We start from the raw sequence: 18,878 nt of genomic DNA on the forward strand, positions 1-18,878 counted from the left end.
ACAAATGCTCCAGCTGCATTCATGGACCTCATGAACAGAGTTTTCAAGCCATTCCTGGATACCTTTATTATCGTGTTTATAGACGATATTTTGGTATACTCTAAGAGCAAGGAAGAACATGCAGAACACCTTAGAATAGCCTTGCAGACCTTGAAGGAGAATGAGCTTTATGCCAAGTTTTCAAAATGTGAGTTCTGGTTGCAGTCAGTAGCATTCTTAGGCCACGTGGTATCTAGTGAAGGAATAAAAGTAGACCCTCAGAAGACAGAAGCAGTCAAGAACTGGCCCAAGCCGACAACGCCAACCGAAATCAGGAGTTTCTTGGGGTTAGCTGGCTACTATAGAAGGTTTGTAGAGGGGTTTTCCTCACTTGCAGCTCTATTAACTAAGTTGACTCAGAAAGCAGTTAAGTTCCAATGGTCAGACGCTTGTGAGCAGAGTTTTCAAGAGTTAAAGAAGAGGTTGACCACTGCACCTGTGCTAACCTTGCCAACAGGTTCGGGTGGGTTCACAGTGTATTGTGATGCCTCCAGAGTGGGCCTTGGTTGTGTTCTTATGCAAAATGGAAAAGGTATTGCTTATGCTTCCAGGCAGTTAAAGAATCATGAAAAGAACTACCCCACACACGACTTAGAGCTTGCAGTAGTGGTGTTTGCATTAAAAATATGGCGACACTACCTTTATGGCGAGCATTCTGAAGTGTTTACAGATCACAAAAGCCTCCAGTACATTTTCAAGCAAAAAGAACTAAATTTGAGACAGAGAAGGTGGCTCGAGCTATTGAAGGATTATGTCATCAATATCTTTTATCACTCGGGCAAAGCTAATGTGGTAGCAGATGCACTTAGTAGGAAGTCAATGGGTGTCTTGGCCCATCTTGCAGTACAAAGGTGATCTTTGGGTCGAGAAATTCAAAAACTAGCAAATGATGGAATTAGATTGGATGAGACCGAAGAAGGAGACATAACTGCTTATGCCTTAGCACAATCCTCCCTTGTTGCGCATGTTAAGGCTAAGCAAGACGAAGATTCGTACTTAGTGAAATTAAAAGAAGGAGTCAGAAGCAAAGAAATCATTGTTTTCACTCTAGGAAGTGACGGAGTTTTGAAGTTGAATGATCGGTTATGTGTGCCTGATGTAGATGGTCTTAGGAAGGCCATAATGGAGGAAGCTCACAGTTCGAGATACTCTATCCACCCAGGTGCTACCAAAATGTATCTAGATTTGAAAGAGTAGTATTGGTGGAAAGGCATGAAGAAACAAGTAGCAGATCATGTGGCTAAATGTTTAAATTGTCAGCAAGTCAAAGCCGAGCATCAGAGGCCTGGTGGCCTAGCTCAAGATATAGAGATACCACAGTGGAAGTGGGAGATGATTAATATAGATTTCGTAGTAGGTCTACCTCGCACATACCATAAACATGATTCAATTTGGGTTATTGTAGTACGACTGACAAAGTCCGCGCATTTCCTACCAGTAAAGACGACAGACTCCGCAGAGCAGTATGCGCGGTTGTACATAAAAGAAATAGTCCGATTGCATGGTACTCCAATTTCAATCATATCTGACAGAGGCCCTCAGTTCACGGCAAAATTTTGGCAGGCATTTCAGAAAAGATTAGGTACCAAGGTCAATTTAAGCACCGTTTTTCATCCATAGACCGCTGGCCAGGCAGAAAGGACCATTCAGACTCTCAAAGATATGATGCGTGCGTGTGTTATAGATTTTGGAGGTAATTGGGATGATCACTTGCCACTTATAGAATTTGCTTACAATAACAGCTACCAGGTCAGCATTGGTATGGCTCCTTATGAAGCATTGTATGGGCGGAGATGTAGGTCTCCGATGGGTTGGTTTGAACCAACAGAGGTGCCGTTGATTGGTCCAGAGTTTATTTGTGAGGCCTTGGAGAAAGTTCAGCTAATTAGAGAAAGACTTAAAGCGGCTCAGAGTCGTCAAAAGTCTTATTCTGACAAGAGGCATCGTGAGTTAGAGTTCATGGTTGGTGATAAGGTGTTTCTGAAAGTTTCACCAATGAAAGGAGTTATGAGGTTTGGTAAGAAAGGGAAACTTAGCCCTAGATTTATCGGACCTTATGAAGTTCTAGAAAAGAAAGGAAACGTGGCTTATAAGCTAGCGCTACCCGTTGAGTTGTCCTCTGTTCATCCTGTCTTTCATGTGTCTATGCTTAGAAAGTACATCCATGATGAGTCGCATATAATACCTGTCGATACCATAGAAATTAAGGAAGGCCTGACTTATGAAGAGGTACCTATAGAAATTCTCGATAGGCAAGTAAGAAAGTTAAGAACAAAAGAATTAGCATCGGTAAAAGTTTTGTGGAGTAATCATGATTCAAAAGAAGCTACGTGGGAGGTCGAGGAAGATATGAGGAAGAAGTATCCTTATTTATTTGAGTAACAAGGTATGTGAACCTAGGTTTGACTTGACATTTATATTTCATTTATTAATACAAGTTAGCAAGTGTTTATGTCCTTCTTAGATTATACTTAGTTGTTGTAGTAATTTAGTTTATGCCATAGTATAATTAATTCATTAAAGTGATTTACTTGTGCTAGAGTTGTTGTGCTTTAGATTCTTGTTAGTTATCGTGGTACCTCCTTGCCGGAGTGTGAGTAATTAATTTATGAGCTGCGTATGGTGCCTATGAATGGCCTGTTATGGTATATTTGGTTGTTGTTGGTGTAGTTGTGGTATTTGTGACAGGGATATTTTTTTGGATAGTCCAATTTACAAGGGAAACTCTGCCGGAAATTTTAAAATTTTAGGGAGTCAGCCAAAATTTTGAATCCCTTGCAAGAGTGAGTAGTGCTAAGAAAATTTAAGAGGTTCAAGGACTTAAGGAATGATTGTTAGCACACGAATAAGGTCCTAGCAACATTCGAGGACGAATTTTTTTAAGAGAGGAAGATTTTAACACTCCTTAAATTTATAAAAGTTTCAAGATACGCTAATTATAGAACTAAATTATTATTATTACTATTATTTTTATCTTGTTTATAGTGATATATATATATACACACACACACACTTAAATAATTGGATATACAATTATGAAAATGTTAATAATTTTAATATTGTTAATTATTAAAGGTGGGTATCATTAATTAGCAGTTAAGTCACAAAAGAAAAAAAAAGTAGGTTGAAAACAAATAAAATAATTAAAAAAAATACAAAAGGCTTAAAGCCTTGGAATAAGAATGAGCGTAATTCTCATTCAAAAAGGCAAGAAGCCTATTTCTAACAAACAAGGAAATAAAGAGGCGCAGAACACAAAAAAAAGCACATACGCGGGGGTAGGAACAGAGGCGGACAAATATTGCAGCGAAAAAAATTCTAGGGTTCTTCATAACTCACTTATTCTTGAACTCAGGTATGTAAAATCCCCTATTGTCAATTACCCTACAGTAGTAATAGGTAAGAATAGAATAGTTAATTCCATTCTCCCTCTATATCAACAATAGATTTCATATTTAGGCGTAGTACTTTAAAATTGATTAAAATACACTGATTTTTGTAGAAACGATTGTTTGACGGGTATAAATTGGACTGGAGTCTACGTATTGGCCCAAGGAGTATTGAGGTGAGTTGATATAACCCTTTACTAAAGTGGTTTAACTCACAAAAGCACGCATACAAGGTGTTTGATGAATTGCTTAAAAGAGTTTATCTTTATTTAATTAGAGCGAGTGAGTACCCATTAATTTAGAATTGTTCTAGCAAAAGTTTAGTTGATCTATTATGCTATATGTGCTTAAATTTTCAGATTTTTGTGTTATTCTTATATGCTATTTTCATGTTGAAGATTATGAAGAAGAAAGAGTCTTTAGAAATATTTTTATATGTTTATTTCATTCTTATGTCATGCTTTACATTTAAGGGCACCAATATGAGCATGTACATAATGTTCTATAAAGAAAAGATTTAGACTTGAAAAAGTCACAAGGAAGAAGTTTTAGAAAGAAAAGATTTTTGGGGAGTATCCGTTATTCTGAGAAGGGGTCATCGTCCAGGCCGAGGGTCCTGACCAAGGCGTTGACTTCCTGAAACTACTTGTGCCAAAGTAGGGAGCACATGAGCCGAGGGTCTCGTTGCTGAGAATTTACTTAGCCATGCTAAGGTATGATACATGAGCGCTGAGAACCATGAAGCGAGGGGCACCTCGTGGATTGGACCTATTCGATCAGGTTGGGATCGAACCCGTGCCGATCACACGGTGACTGAGACAGAATTAAGTCAGGATAGTTGGAACTCCCAAAGTATAAAGTGAAGTAATTTTTTTGTAAAGAAAGAAAAAGAAAAGAATTTCTTTTAGAATATTCGTAAATTGCTATTATGCAATTATTTTAGAATTATTCTTATAAGCTTTATGTTTTACACGCATTTAGAACATTTGCTCGTAATGTATATGTTATTAAAGTTTCTCCTCCTGTTGTTGAGACTCACTGAGTACAATGGATGATACTGACGTTCTCTTTTGGGAACCTACGTTGGTCTGCGGTACAACGTAGGAACCGGATTTGCAGGTGAGCAGGTTACGAGTTAGGACTTCCTTCCCTTCCAGTGATATTGGTGAGCTCCGCTTTTGTTCGTGGAGTATTCTTAGAGTCATTTTCATTTAGCTATTTCTTTGTTTATCTAGAGAAATGACCAGGAAATCTCATGTCCTGAGCAGTGCGTCAGTTTATCAGTAGAGGCTTCATAGACATAGTCATTGGGTTGAGATTCATATGTTATTTTATAATAACTTAGCAATAATTCAGTAGTTACTATGAATAAAGTTTTGGAGTTGATTTATTTAAATATTTGAATTAATCAAGAGTATTTGGTTAGAGTATTGCTTTATTGCATATAAAGTGTGGAGCTATAATAGATTGAATAAGCAGAGATGGTTCGCTCGATCAGGTTCAGTGATCGAGTGCCGGTCTCGGCTTGTTTAGAAAATGGGTCGTGACAAAAGTGGTTGCTGGAGACAAAAATTCTGTTTATACAGAAGAGGCAGGTGTAGCATGTATACTGTGAAGGAAAGGCCTCCGATGTCAAATCTTAGTCCAGAATTTTCCACATACAAGGAAATAATCTCCATCCAGTTTCAGCCAAATGCAAATGCGTTTACGAAATGCAATTTCCCTTGCCAATCATGACACTGAAACACATATAAGAAAGTCTTTTACAGCCTACGATTTACAAGGCCCATGCCGTTTGTTTAAACCATGAATCTGAAACACAGGAAATAGTAAAAGCTTAGTTTTTGCACACATATCCTTCTTGGAGAACGGAGAAACAGGTCACAAGTAACCACTGGAAAAAGAGATGCTTTAGGATAAAGCAAGACCTATTAAGGTGAACACATATTTGCTAAAGACATTTTAAGAGCCAATGAGGCACTCTTTGCTAGTATAAGATTCATTATATAGCAGTCTTTTGCAACTTTCTTTGTTTGAAACCCTTCAATCGCGACTTAGGATTGTTTCTCGAGAGTTGATACTTCTTTTGGCATCTCTAATGATCTGCTTCATCTTTGCATTGTTGGTACATCCTTCTGTAATCATGTTGGCCACAATCAGAGAATCAAGCTTTAGATGAAATCTGGTGTAGCCTAGCTGTATACACCATTTACCACCAAGTTTAGCTGCTACAGCTTCTACCTCGTTTTTTACATTGAATTGAACAGATATTGAGAAAGCCATGATGAGATCTCCATTAGAGTCTCTTATTATCCCTCCTATACCTGCTCTCCGAGTATCCTATTTACATTGAACAAGTAAATAGGATGCTTTAAAAGCAGATTTAAGGGGGAAAGAAAATCTATTGCAGAGAAAAAAAAAAAGCATTGATCCAAAGCCACCATTTGCAATCTTTTATGAACAAAAGCTAACTTACCTAATTCCCAGCTTTGTGCAATCAGAGTCTCCAAAGGCACCACTCTGCACAATGTTCCAATCTGTGCCCTGAAAATTAAATAGGAAAAAGGAAATACTGTTGAAGACAGTGAACATAATTGGGAGAAGCCTGTGCTATCATGGAAGTTCACATGTTGGTCCAAAATGAAATCTGTCTTGCATCTAAGAGTCCATTGTCAGTGGCTTTTAATATATGAATATTAACATGGGAGGAGGGTCCATTTTTTTTTTTTTTTTGCCTCTCTACATTTATCCTTCTTTTATGCAAGAGCAACTGATTATACCAATCATGACAAACCAATGTTATGCCAATCAAATACTTCACTTTCCTAAAGATATGGCAGTTTTCTTTACACAAAATCACATCACTTTCCTAAAGATACTCTTTTGTTGAACGATAATCGTGCAAAACAAACAGAACTTTTGAATCATTGTGTTGCATAGGTACTAACTTACCTCGACTAAGTTAGTCCCTATGCAACCAAGGGATCAAAAGAGGTAAGGTAAGCGATAAAAACAGTGCTAACCAGGGGATCTAGGAGATTAACAACTTGGAAGATGCTTACATAGAAACATTGGTCCTATAAAAGTAGAGAATCTTTCAACCTACTGGATGAATGTCCCTCCAACTGTTCAATCCATTCAAGTCTCAGTTCTTCCCCAAGGGAGACTGCTAGAAAAGCATCCCTGTTAAACAGTACAGCATTTTCATGAGAAAAAGGAGCTGAAAAGTAAAATCGACGAAATTGTTCTTAGGCATACTTCTACACAACTTTTAAGTCTAGGCTGGCATGGGAGCAAGGTGCACCTAATACTGCACATCCATTTTGTCTCCAGAGCTGCCAACTCAGCTCTTTTTATGTCATCTTCAGAGTCTTCCTTCCTAACACCTCCTACGGTTGTTTCCAAAGCTCCGAGTGAACCCGAAATAGGCCATGGACTTGGATCTACCAAATGTGTCATAGCAACCTCCACAGCTACATCACAGGAACAGCTCATGAACTTAATTCAATTGCACCTCCCTGTACACCCTTTATTATCTTCAACATAGTACCTGAACAGATATGACAAATACTGATTCTTCTTCTTTAGTACAGGTTGGAAGAGGGGAGGGGTCAGACATTAATACAACAAAGGAAATGGGGAAACTTGGTAGAATTTTAATATTGTGAGAATGTAATAGACACTCCTATCATCAACGTACAACACAGGATTATTTGAAGTGAAGCTCTGGCCAACGAAAGCGGAAGAATTATATGGAGAGAAGCACCAAATTGACAGAAACTAATGTAGGCTCTTCCTAGCAGCTTACATTCTAACAGTTAAACAATTTCATAGATAGTTGACTGATGCAACAAGGAGGACCAAAAAAAAAGCAAGACAAAAAGATCCTTATGAAACGGGGAATATCATATTGTAGGAGATCATTCACATGATAAATTGATAAATTAAATAATTTCTTTGATCCAAATGCCAAAACTCATTTTGAGCTATAAAATGCTGCTGGAGTCAACTCGGCATTAAAATAAGTTAAACACCAAGTTTCGATGAGAGTAGATATCAGACTTTATGGTCAAGTAATATTGCAGAAACTTACAGGGGGAATAAAAAGGCAAACAAGGCCATCCAAAGATGAAGGACAGACCTGTATAGTTTCTCACTGAACACCCTTTAAGCTTTGGGTTTATTGATGTTTCATATGGAGACTTCAGTTTCCTCAAAAAGGTTGCTTGGTACACAAACAAGGCCAGAATGTGGATCATATAATTTCGCACTTCCATTGAAATTTAATCTGCAAAAGGAAATACCAAACATTAGAGCAACCTTTTGTGATGCATTTGCATCCTTGTAGAACACCAGCTGAAGAGAGTAATTACTTAGAGTGCTGACTCTGAGCAAATCGTTCTCAGAGGTCTTTGGTTTTCAATTACTTGTTCCTATCTGCCCAGTCTATGCATAAATAACTTCAAAAACAAGTTATTTTTCCTATTACAAGGAATAAAAGAAGACCAAGTAGGAAAAAAAAGAGGTTTCAAGTGAAAAATCCACAGAGACAATCAAACAGTTTCAAGTGGAATTGCAAAATACTGAAGGAAAGCATTCAATTCACTGACAACTTTGCAATTTTCGTGATGTCATATAATTGCAAGTAGAAGGATTGAATTAATACAGAACTTTTTTTTCCTGGAATTCTTCAGTACCACAGTAACATGTATCGGTTTGGGGAATGAGAAGTTTGGAAAGCCAAGGGAGAGGAGGATGGAGGAGATTTTGAAAAAGAAAAAAGATAGACTCAGAAACTGAAAGAGAAACAGAGACTTACCGAAAAACTGAAGTATGGGAACCGTAATTTGGCTTGTCAGATTGGTGCAACTTTCTTCTAACTGTGGGCAGTTATGAATTTCCAGGTGCCGTAATTTGGTGAGCCGTTGAATGGCATCTCTAGATGGCAGATGTTGTAGTTTTTCGCAGTTACTTAAAATTAACTCTTCCAAAGAAACAAGGTTGACGAGCCCATCCGACAGAGCTTCTAGCAATGGACAATCACGGATCTCCAAATGCTGTAATTTGGGCATGGCATCTAAGAAGTCTACATGTTTTAGAAGTTTGCACCTCACTAGCGTCAATTTTCCAAGAGAAGTAAGGTTGCCAAGACTATGAGGAAGAACCTCGATTCCAAACTCAACTATTCCAAGCTCTGTTAGGGCAGAAAGTTGCATAAGCTGATAGGGAAGAGAAACCCAGTGCGCACGTCCATACACCCACAATGTACGAAGGGACGATAGCTGCTGAATGCCATTAAAAATCAATTGGAATGCATCAAAATCCACCAACTCTGAGAAAGGACCTATTGACAATGCCCTTAAACCAGTGAGACAGTAAAGGCCCCCTGTGGGTACACTATTCAGTTTGGGACATTCTGATATAGCTATAGCTGAAAGTGAAGGCATTTCCCACACATGTAAAGGGAAGGAAACTAAGTTGTTACAGTTGTAGACCGCCAAAGACTCCAGAGACGGACAATGCTCTAGCAGACCACTTGGTAAGCTAGTCAATCCATCACAATTGTATAACTGAAGACTTTGGAGGGAAGCCAAATGATTCTGTCCACAGGGAACAGGAATGGAACTGAAATTGGTGCAGTCCTTAATTATCAAGCTCTTAAGAGAACGGAGACTGTACAAACTCTGTGGAAATTCACGAAACTCTCCGCAATTTAAGACGCATAGATGTTGAAGAGAAAAATTGTTGTGTAGCATTTCATGTGGAAGACAAGTGAGCTCTTTCACATTATTGACAAAAAGCTCAACGAGAGAAGTCAATTTGCTGCACAAGTTCAACAATGGCATTTCATTGTTAACTCCTTCAATGCTTAATTCACGTAAGATTTCAAATTGATTTGGAGTGCTTTTTAACAACGGACATTTACTAATACACAACATCTCAAGCCCAGGAAACATTCTTACTCCAACTCCGTCTCTACCACCACTTCCAGTTGGCATCACTTCCACTCCCTTCCACTCAGTGAGGCTAGGCATGTCCTCCAATACTAGTTTTCTTAGTAACGGGAACACTTGAATATTAGCGTTATTGCTTCTTGCTCCATTATTGTTAACTTCAACACCATAAAATGGAGGTCCAATGCATTCCAACGTGTGGAAGCCCACCAGTTCAAGATGCCGAAGGACTTTCAGTTGGCCGAGCGATGGAATTTCTTTGCACTTTCCGCAGCCACTTAATTTCAACTTGACCAAATGTGGTAGCAACTCTTCACTGAACCATGAAGGAAATCTAGTCCCCAAATAGTCCATTACTGCTAAGTTTTTCAAGTTAGGATGTGGTTGAAGACCATCCAAAACATCCTCATCATTGATTTGACAGTCTTCTGGTTCATCATGGGACCATAGAAATGCCAGCTTGTAGATATTTGGTTTCTCCTGTAGATATGCTCTTCCAGCTTCTTCTCTATTACGGACCAATTGCAGACCGTTGATCGTCAATTCACCTCTAAGGTTTTTTAAGAAACCTAATTCTTCTATTCGACGACCTTTCTCTAAACCTACCTTGAAAAACTGTAGGGTTTGAAGACAAGTTAATTGACCCATCTTAAGTGGCATATGAAAGAGATAATTACCAATACACCATTCTCCCCAACCCGTAGGATGATGATAATTTGGTTTGTATTTAGATTTGTAATATATATGCCTCAAACTTATCATGTTTCCCATTTCGTCTGGAAGCACCTCGAGTGAAAAGCAGTTATTGACTCGAAGTGTTTGCATATTGTAGAGCTTGCAAATGGAGTTGGGCAATGCTTTGATCATAGTGTTGGAGAGATCAAGATATCTCAAGTGTATAAGCTTGCCGATTGAGACTGATATCTCCTTGATGGCTGACCTGGACAAATTTAAAACTCTCAAGAACTGAAAGCTCAATAGCGTATCTTCAGATATATGATTACTTCTCAAGAACAATGTGCACAAATGTCCTGGCTTATTTATCTTATCTATTTGATCTCTTGGTGAGTTCCATCCAAAGTATCGAACTTGAGAAAGATTTTCTCCACCATCGCTCTTCTCATCAAATAGTTTAGATTTTAAAATATCTCCAGCCAAATCATGCACAAGACCATGCATCTTACAGTGTGTTATATTGTTGTGCTCATCTAGCTCAACATCTTGCAGCAAGGAATTTTGCAACAAAAGTTGAAAAAACCTGTTCCCGATATCTTCCATCACAGAGGTCTCTTGACATGGGCGAAGATATCCTTCTGCCATCCAGAGTTGGATTAGTTGGTCCTTTTCAAACTCAAAATCTTTTGGAAACATTGCAAAGTAAGCAAAACATTTTTTCAGATGTGGAAATGGTAGATAATCATAGCTGAGTTTTAGTATTTTCTTCAAGCTACTTTCCCCACTATCATCGTCACCTGCAACAAGGGGATTGCCCTCAAGAATTGCCTGCCATTCATGTTTCTCTTTGTTGTGTAGGAGGCCTCCCAACACACTTGCTGCCAATGGTAGACCTTTACACATTTCAACAATCATGTTGCTCATGCTCCCTAATTCCTCTGTAACCTCCCCATCAACAAATGCTCTTTGTTTGAAAATGGACCAACAATGATCATCTGTTAAATTTTTCAACTTATGAGGATCTGCTGCTACTGAGGATGCCACCTGATCCCTACGAGTAGTCACAAGAATGCAGTTTCCTCTGAATGTATTTATTCCACTCAGAGTGTCCACAAACTCATGCCATATTGTAGGGTCGACACGCCACAAATCATCCAGGACAAGCAAATACTTCTTCCCTCCCAATTCATCTTGCAGCTTCTTGACTATAATATCCCTGCTTTGCACCTCAGGTTTCCTTTCTGTCAATGATTCAAGGATTAGTTCAAGAAAGCTCTTAGTTTCTAACATTTCAGGTAGACACAACCAGACTCTCTTTTCAAAATGCTGCTTGATATGGTCATCATTGAAAATTCTCTTAGCTATAGTTGTTTTCCCTAAACCTCCCATACCCACTATGGGAATGGTGCACAAAACAACATTCTCTTTCACGTTCAACATTTTCCTCTTTATTTCAGCAACATCCTTGTCTCTACCAACAACATCAGAAACAACTACCATGGAATCCGTTTCTCGAGTTGATAGTATTTGCCGGGGAGGAACTATTAGGGGTTGGAGACCGAGGTTATTGGCTAACTGATTGATAGTCCTCAACTCTTGAGTGATGTTGTTGATTTTTCGAGACATTTTGCTCTTAAAAGCTGTATGAGAAAAGAGACCACTGACCTTTCTCATTGGGTTGTTTCGGATCTTCACTTCTCTTCTGCGAGATTCATAGGAGAACTCATCAAACACATTTTCAACATCTTCAGCAACCCTCTCAAGCCTCTTGAGCCATTGTTCCACAGCCTGATCCTCAACTTGTCGTCTTTCAGCATCGTGAATGAAAGCTTGGATCATGGATACATTTTGTGCCAGCATATCGACATATTTGTTGCAGTCCCTTAAACTTTTGACTTCCTCAATAGTGAGAGAAAGCAGCTTCTGAAGCAAAACTTGAACAGTAGCACCAATTACAGGATCGGCCATTGTTGCTTTGCTCTTTCACACAGTTTTCTTCCTCTACACCAAAGTCTTCCTAAAGTACTTGTAGAGTCTTCTTTTGCTATTGTTTGTTAGTGGACCACTATTTGATTCGAGTTTAAGGAAAAAAGAAAGAAATTTTTTGAAATTTATGTTCTTAAAAGGTTGAAGGAGTTAAAAGGTTTAAAAGCTTCTCATTAAAGATAAATGAGTAAAATAAAAGAGTTTAAAATTGAATTATTTTCAAATTTACCTAATTTAATATGAAAGGAGGAAGTCATAATTTACGGCCAGAGAAGAAAATTAAAATAGCCCCCGCTTGGTGTTTTTTGGTTGTTTCTGTATGCACCTATAAAAGATCTTTTGAGTTTGGAATGTGTGGACACTAATGTCCAGCTCAAGAATAAACCCTAAAACTACTAGAAAAAAGGTTTACTATCTTTTACGGTACTGCGGTAAGAAAACAAAACATTTCTCTTCTCCAGTCACTTGTCTGGGACATACAAACAAGAATAACAATGGCATTTTGCCATTTTGGCACAACAGACATGAACAACAAACAGTGTACCATTTTGACATGCAAATCCACCTATCGGATTCTCTTCTTCTTTCCATCAAATCAAAATCCACTATTTTCATAACCAATGATTTATTTCAGTCCAAAAAAAGCCATATTAGTAGGATAGCCCGAGTATTTTTCAGATTTGTGGTAAACGGTACGGTCAAAAGGGCTGAGTGTTCAGGGTTAGTGTCATTGTGAGTGTGAGCACAGTGATTTTTGCTTCACAGAAATCACTCCAAAAAGAAATCAAAAAATAAAACAAGTTACCTTTGGGTACAATTGTGAGAATTTGCGTGACATTTTTGGTAATCATTTTTGTCCGTAAATATTTACCTTTTTGTAGTTAATCGCAAAATGTAAAATAAATATATTACATGCTTATTTGGGATTTAATTGTACATTTAGGAATTAATTAAATCATGGTTTAGTTTTTAAAGAAAAATCGCAAAATGTATGTTTTCGTCTTGTGTTTTGTTGCCGTGGTGTGATTTTACCTATTTAAATATTTTAATATGTGTGTGATAATTGTGTTAAGTGTTAATTAATATGTGTTTAGTTTTACTTTAATTAGGTATTGTGTTTAAATTAGAAAATAAAAAGAAAAGAGTGCAAATTGGTCTAAATCGGATTGGGCCATTTTATTTAGAAAATTCGAGGCCCAAAAGCACCAAAAACCAGCCCAAAGGCAGCCGGTCCAAGAGACCCATCGCCCAGGCCACTAAACGACGTAGTTTGACACCAAAACTACGCCGTTTCAAGAACAATCCATCTCAGCCGTTCAAACCAAGTGGATCTGACGGCCCTCGTCACATATCCATACCCATTGTTTAAACCCGACCCGTCCAAACCGACCCAACCCCCTTTTAGACAAAACGACCCCGTTTCATATAGTTAAAGAAATCCAAACCGTTGATCTCATCAGATCCAACGACTTGGATCCACTCACCTACCCCGTATATAAGCCCATTCCTCTTACCCCACGCCCCAAGCCAGACCCAAGCCAGACCCCCCCGCCCTTAGGTCGTCTTCACCAGACCCAAACCCCTTAGAACCCTAGTGCCGCCCCCCTTTCCCCTCACCGTAAACCCGGCGGCAACAACGCCGGTGACCACCACCTTAACACCCTAGGACCACTCAACCGCCCTGAACACAGATCTGCTAACCTTAGGTCTCGAATCTTCCCCCACCGTCTCGAATCTTCATTTGAAGATTCGAGCCGGGCCTCGACCTGCACCAAACCACCCCAAATCCATGCCAGGCACTCCCCTGACCTCCCTGATGACCAAACCAGGCTTGGTTTGGTCCGAATCCAACCAGGAAAACCTGAATCCCAAATCTGCCCTAGGAACCCTAGAAGTCCTGAGTCCGATTTTTGTCCGTTTGAACCAGAAGATTAGGGTCTAATGGACCTTAATCGAAGTGTTCTCAGTTGAGAACACTTCGATTAAAGTCCGTTCAACCCCAAGAAAGGTCGATTTAAATCCGAGACAGGGCCTTCTGATTTTTCAAGCCTTTAAGGTATTTATGTTTTCCTTTTTCTTGTCAGTCCATTTCGTTGTTTGTTTTAGTTTTGTTCGGCATGTTTAATTAGTTTTGTTTATTTCTAGGATTCCACTGTCAGTTATTCTCCATTTCCGATAGACCTTTTATTCGGTCAATTGTTATTCTGCTTATGTTTGAATACGTATAGTGATATACATATTCTAGCTTGATTAAATCGTCGAATCGATAATGCCTGTGGTTCCCCTGTATCGTGCAAAAATTGTCAAGAACAGTTTATGCCTTATTTGTGTTGTTTGTTTGATCGACTATTTGTTTTGTGTTATAATTAGTATAGTCGAGTCGATATATGTCGTCAATCAGTTTCGATTTGGAATGGTATTTATCTGACTCATATGATTGATTTGCTTATTGAAGCTTCTGAGAAGTAATTGCACTATGTTTAGCCTGTGTATTTGAACCAGAAATCACCTAAAGATTGGATAGTTGTTAGTGTTAGCATAGATTGCAGATTGTAGTTCAAGTTAATGGCATGGGCAGCATGTGTTAGGAAGTTAGAATAGAAATGGACAGCATGTGCTGTCAGGACATGCCCGCACTGCCCATATTTGCTTAATTTAATAAAGACAGACCACTTTAGCAGTAAAGAAAGGGTCTGTCAGGGGAATCTCATGGGGAATACTTTTCTTTTGAGTTTTGAGTGGAAAAACAGCAGGAGAACATGAGAGGGAGTTCAGTGGATTTTAATAGGCTGTTTTGAATGGGCTGATGCTAGAATAAATAGAGGAGGATTCCATTAGTTGGGGGAGGAATCAGACAGGAGAGACAGTGGAGAGTGCAGAAAAAAGATAGTTCAGAAAATCAAAGATAGTCTAAAAATCAGAAAAGAAAGGTTTCAGAAATCAGGGAGGGAGATAGAAAAGAAAATTTCTGTTGTTTGATTGAAGTTGAAAACTTTGCTTTTCCTCACCTTTTGTGTTTGAAATCAGCATCAACTGCTTTGTTTTATTCGAAATTTGGGGTTTCTTTCCTTTGAGTGTCTGAAAATCAGAAACTGTGTTTCAATCTTGTGTCGGATTCATCTATTACCTGTTTGATTAACATTGGAGTTTCCTGGGTCTCAACTGAGCCTCGTTGAGTCTTTTACTGGGACATTGGGTACTGTTTCATTGAGTTACTACTGTTTCATTCTGCCTGGGTGTGCTATTGCTGCTGTATTTGTTGTTGTTGCTGCTATCCTTTGCCACTGCTGCTGACTTCTCTATCCTCCTTCTTCTTCTTTGCATTTCAGCATCCAGGTACACATTTTGAATCTCACCTTGATGTAACAGTAACAATGAGTATGAAATGAAAGACGCGAAGAATTTTTCAGTCATTTGGTGCTGTACCTATAGTCTTATAAAGTGTTAGTAGATTTGTGCAAATCTTTAGGTTGTGACTCAATAGGAAAATACAACAGGTAGTTTCGTATCTAATTGAAAACTTAGTTTATTTAATTATTGTGATTTACAATGGTTTAGCTTGTTTAGTTTGTACATATGATGTAATTGTGTAATTCGTGGAATGCACGAGTAATTGGTATATCGATAACTAGATTTCATTTTTATACTCTGTATGTATAAGGTAGATTGCTACTAACCTGGACAAACGCAATATAGCTTTAAATCATTTAATTTAACTCAGTCACGTCCGGATTCCATTAGGCAGTTTCGAATCCAATTAGTAGCATCTTCTAATAAGTAGTTGATTCCGTTAATCAAGCCCAAATAAGTTAGTTTAAATTCGAACTTGAAGAACATTTAGTGTAAGTTTAGTATTTTTATTAATCGTGCCTGCAATCTCCTTTAGCAAATTAACAGCATGTTCCCCCGTGAAATAAGGCACGAAATAATTCCCGCCTCATAAACAACTAATCAGATAATCAAACAAGAATCCGGAGTTGGCCAAGCATGCAATTTAATTAGAATGTATTTTCTTTCTTCCATTTCTTAGAGACGAACATAATAAAGATGTAGTCATTGTAGGTTTACCCGTTTCATAAAATGAGACGAGCCTCGCCAAATGAGATGCACAAACTGCGGGGCCCTCATAAATGTATATATTGAATACTTAGAATCTGGGATGGGTCGTTTAGCGAATTTCACGATCCTCCCCAAAAACAATAACGTGATAGTCTCTTTAGGCGCGTTTTAACAATATTACTTTCTTAAATTTGGGTGTGCATTTATGTGACCCAAATCCAAATCTCAACGGAGTCGGAATGTATTAACAACCACGGGTGCATTGATTGTGACGTGGTTCGAGATGCATTTTCACGACGTTGCAATTCTATTAAAAAATAATAATAATAATAAAAGCGGTTTAAAGTTGATAAAGCACATAAATTATAATATGTATTAAAATCAGATATTTAGCCATTACAACAATTTAAGCGACCGTGCTAGAACCACGGGATTCGGGGGTGCCTAACACCTTCCCTCGGGTCAACAGAATTCCTTACTTAGAATTTCTGGTTCGCAGAATTCATTTGGAAAGTCGAATATTTTCCTCGAATTGGGATTCAAGATAAACCGGTGACTTGGGACACCAAAAGCCAAACTTTTCCCAAGTGGCGACTCTGAATTAAATAAATAATCCCATTTCGAATATTGTCACTTAAATTGGAAAAACTCCCTCACGCATTTACCTTTCGGGGCGGGTGCGCAAAAGGAGGTGTGACAGCTCTGGCGACTCTGCTGGGGACTAGAACCCAGAACCTCCGGTTCAGGGTTCAAGAATTCGAGCTTAGAATAATTGTTATATTTGGCTTTATTATCTGATCTTTATTACATGTTTTGGCATAACGTGCTAAATATTGTCTTTTACCGCTTTGATATTATTTGAACTGTATATAAACTGTGCCGAAACTCTTCTCTTCTTACCTCCCGGGAGAAGCTCGCTGGTCGAGACTCCCTATTCTGTTAGTGTCAATACCTGAAATAAGAAAGAGGCCGGACAAGTTACAAAGCCGGACGATCTCGCGGGTCCCCGGTACGTAGCCCCCTCCTCGACTCGAGTTGTCCGCTCGGGTACATAGTCTAGAACATATACCCAGGTTATAAACCTAGTATAACAAAACCTCATGTCGGATCCCTAGTAGGAACGCTTATTTGCATCATGTTGCATTTGACATAGGGGACTCAACACAGGGGTTGGGTCCGTCTAGGACAGGTAACCTGAAATGAAAAGATCATCCTGCTGCATCCCGTTTGTTTGGCGCATTTATTTGCTTCAGATCTGCATGCTGACCGGTTTCTAAAAAAATAATTCAAAAAAAGGAAAGAAAAGTAGCAGCGTAGGGAGATAATTACTTATTTTTGGAAAAATAAAACCAATGTCCAAGTAGTATCAAAACCTCGCCGGAATTTTCTAAAAAAAAAAAGAAAAAAAATGAAAACAAAATTTGTCTTTTAGTTTGATTTATAAAAAAGAAAACATATAAAAAATTTCCTTTTAATCACTTTCAAAATCCAAAAAAAAAAGGTATTTATTTAAAAGTAAAAAAGAAGGAAAATTCAAAAAAAAAATGTTGTTTCTTTTGTAGTATCTCTTTTATAAATTCAGACTAATAGTCCAAATACTTCCTTAAAAAGATTTTTCTTTAGTCTTTATCTCTTTTCAAAAAAATAAATATAAAAATCCAGAAATATATTTTTTCTTTTCTTTAAAAGATTGTATTCAGAAAGGGTTTTACTCTACGCTTGATCAAGCCCGAACTACGCCAGTTTGATTCTCACAGGGTGCGAGATACGTAGACAACCCTCATCGGGTCCAACCTCCCCTTTTCAAAATAGCCAAAATGTTAGAATTTTAATTTCGTCGTGAATAAGTCGGGTGATGCCGTTTTTGTCAAGGATAGCCGAATGTTCCCCGAAGGGACGCCGGAAGGCCGACTTTGCACAAACGGCCGTTATTGGTCATTTTTATTTTCCTGACCAAATTGCCCAACGGCCTTAGAATCCTCGTCCCCGAGGCTCTGTGAGGCCATGTTCCCCATGTTGTTTTCATTACTACTAAAAGAGTCATAAATAAATCAACTGGTAGTTTTGTCAAAAATAGCCAAATGTTCCCGCAAGGGACGGCGGAAGGCTGATTTTGCATAAAACGGCCACTTTCGATCGTCTTTTAGAGTTTTTGATCGGTTGACTCTCACAACCTTAAAATCTTCATCCCCGAAGTGCTGAAAGGCCGTGTTCGAAAATCTGATCTTCTTTTTTTTTAGAAAAGATATAGTCAAAGTGTTTTTGAGTCAAGTCATTTTTGCTTAAAGTCACCTTAATAAATGTGCAGGATGAGCACAATGCAAAATGAACACTTTTCGATAATGACTAAAATCCCTGTCAAGTTACGGCTATGGTGGAATGATCTAGGTGCTGAAGGGCAAGATGAGGTCAAGAAATATCTGAAAGGTCTCACGGGTTTATTGGAGATCCAGCCTCGGGGAGATATCATAAGAGCCTTGGTCACCTACTGGGACCCAGCGCACAATGTTTTCCACTTCTCCGATTTTGAACTCACACCGACTCTGGAAGAAATGGCTGGGTACATCGGAAATGCTGAACTTCCATTAAGGCAAAGATACCTGGTCACCCCAAGAGCTGTCACAATGCATCGATTTCTAGACTCACTAAAAATACCCAGGACGGTCAACAACCCAGATTTGGCCGCCGGTTTTTGTAATCCATGCTTCATATACGACAGGTATGGTCATGTAGGAGGATTCAACAATCCGATTAACAAGCTATGCAGCAAAGGTAG

At 38.6% G+C, this 18,878-nt stretch overlaps 1 protein-coding gene and 1 long non-coding RNA gene across 4 annotated transcripts; one reads left to right on the top strand and one right to left on the bottom strand.

Moving 5' to 3' along the window:
* Nucleotides 1-3,023: 3,023 nt before the first annotated feature.
* LOC142180648 (uncharacterized) lies at nt 3,024-4,842 on the top strand. The gene is made up of 3 exons (XR_012709280.1): nt 3,024-3,394; nt 3,542-3,604; nt 4,533-4,842. It is a non-coding gene; the product is annotated as an uncharacterized LOC142180648 (long non-coding RNA).
* Nucleotides 4,843-5,132: 290 nt separating this feature from the next.
* Nucleotides 5,133-12,627, bottom strand: LOC107824326 (putative disease resistance protein RGA4). 3 transcript variants are annotated; one of them, XM_016651075.2, is made up of 6 exons: nt 8,248-12,627; nt 7,570-7,716; nt 6,733-6,978; nt 6,491-6,611; nt 5,905-5,972; nt 5,133-5,768 (listed from the first exon to the last, which is right to left on the bottom strand). In XM_016651075.2, the coding sequence occupies exons 1-2, from the start codon at nt 12,023-12,025 to the stop codon at nt 7,712-7,714; spliced, it is 3,783 nt and encodes a 1,260-aa protein (XP_016506561.2). In that variant the 5' UTR covers nt 12,026-12,627; the 3' UTR covers nt 5,133-5,768; nt 5,905-5,972; nt 6,491-6,611; nt 6,733-6,978; nt 7,570-7,711. The 3 variants fall into 3 exon arrangements, with proteins under 3 accessions (XP_016506561.2, XP_016506563.2, XP_016506559.2); XM_016651077.2 differs by having other exon boundaries at nt 5,133-5,563; nt 6,687-6,978; XM_016651073.2 differs by having other exon boundaries at nt 6,687-6,978.
* Nucleotides 12,628-18,878: the final 6,251 nt, after the last annotated feature.

The sequence above is a fragment of the Nicotiana tabacum genome, chromosome 5, assembly GCF_000715075.1.
Source record: "Nicotiana tabacum cultivar K326 chromosome 5, ASM71507v2, whole genome shotgun sequence".
NCBI lineage: Eukaryota > Viridiplantae > Streptophyta > Magnoliopsida > Solanales > Solanaceae > Nicotiana > Nicotiana tabacum.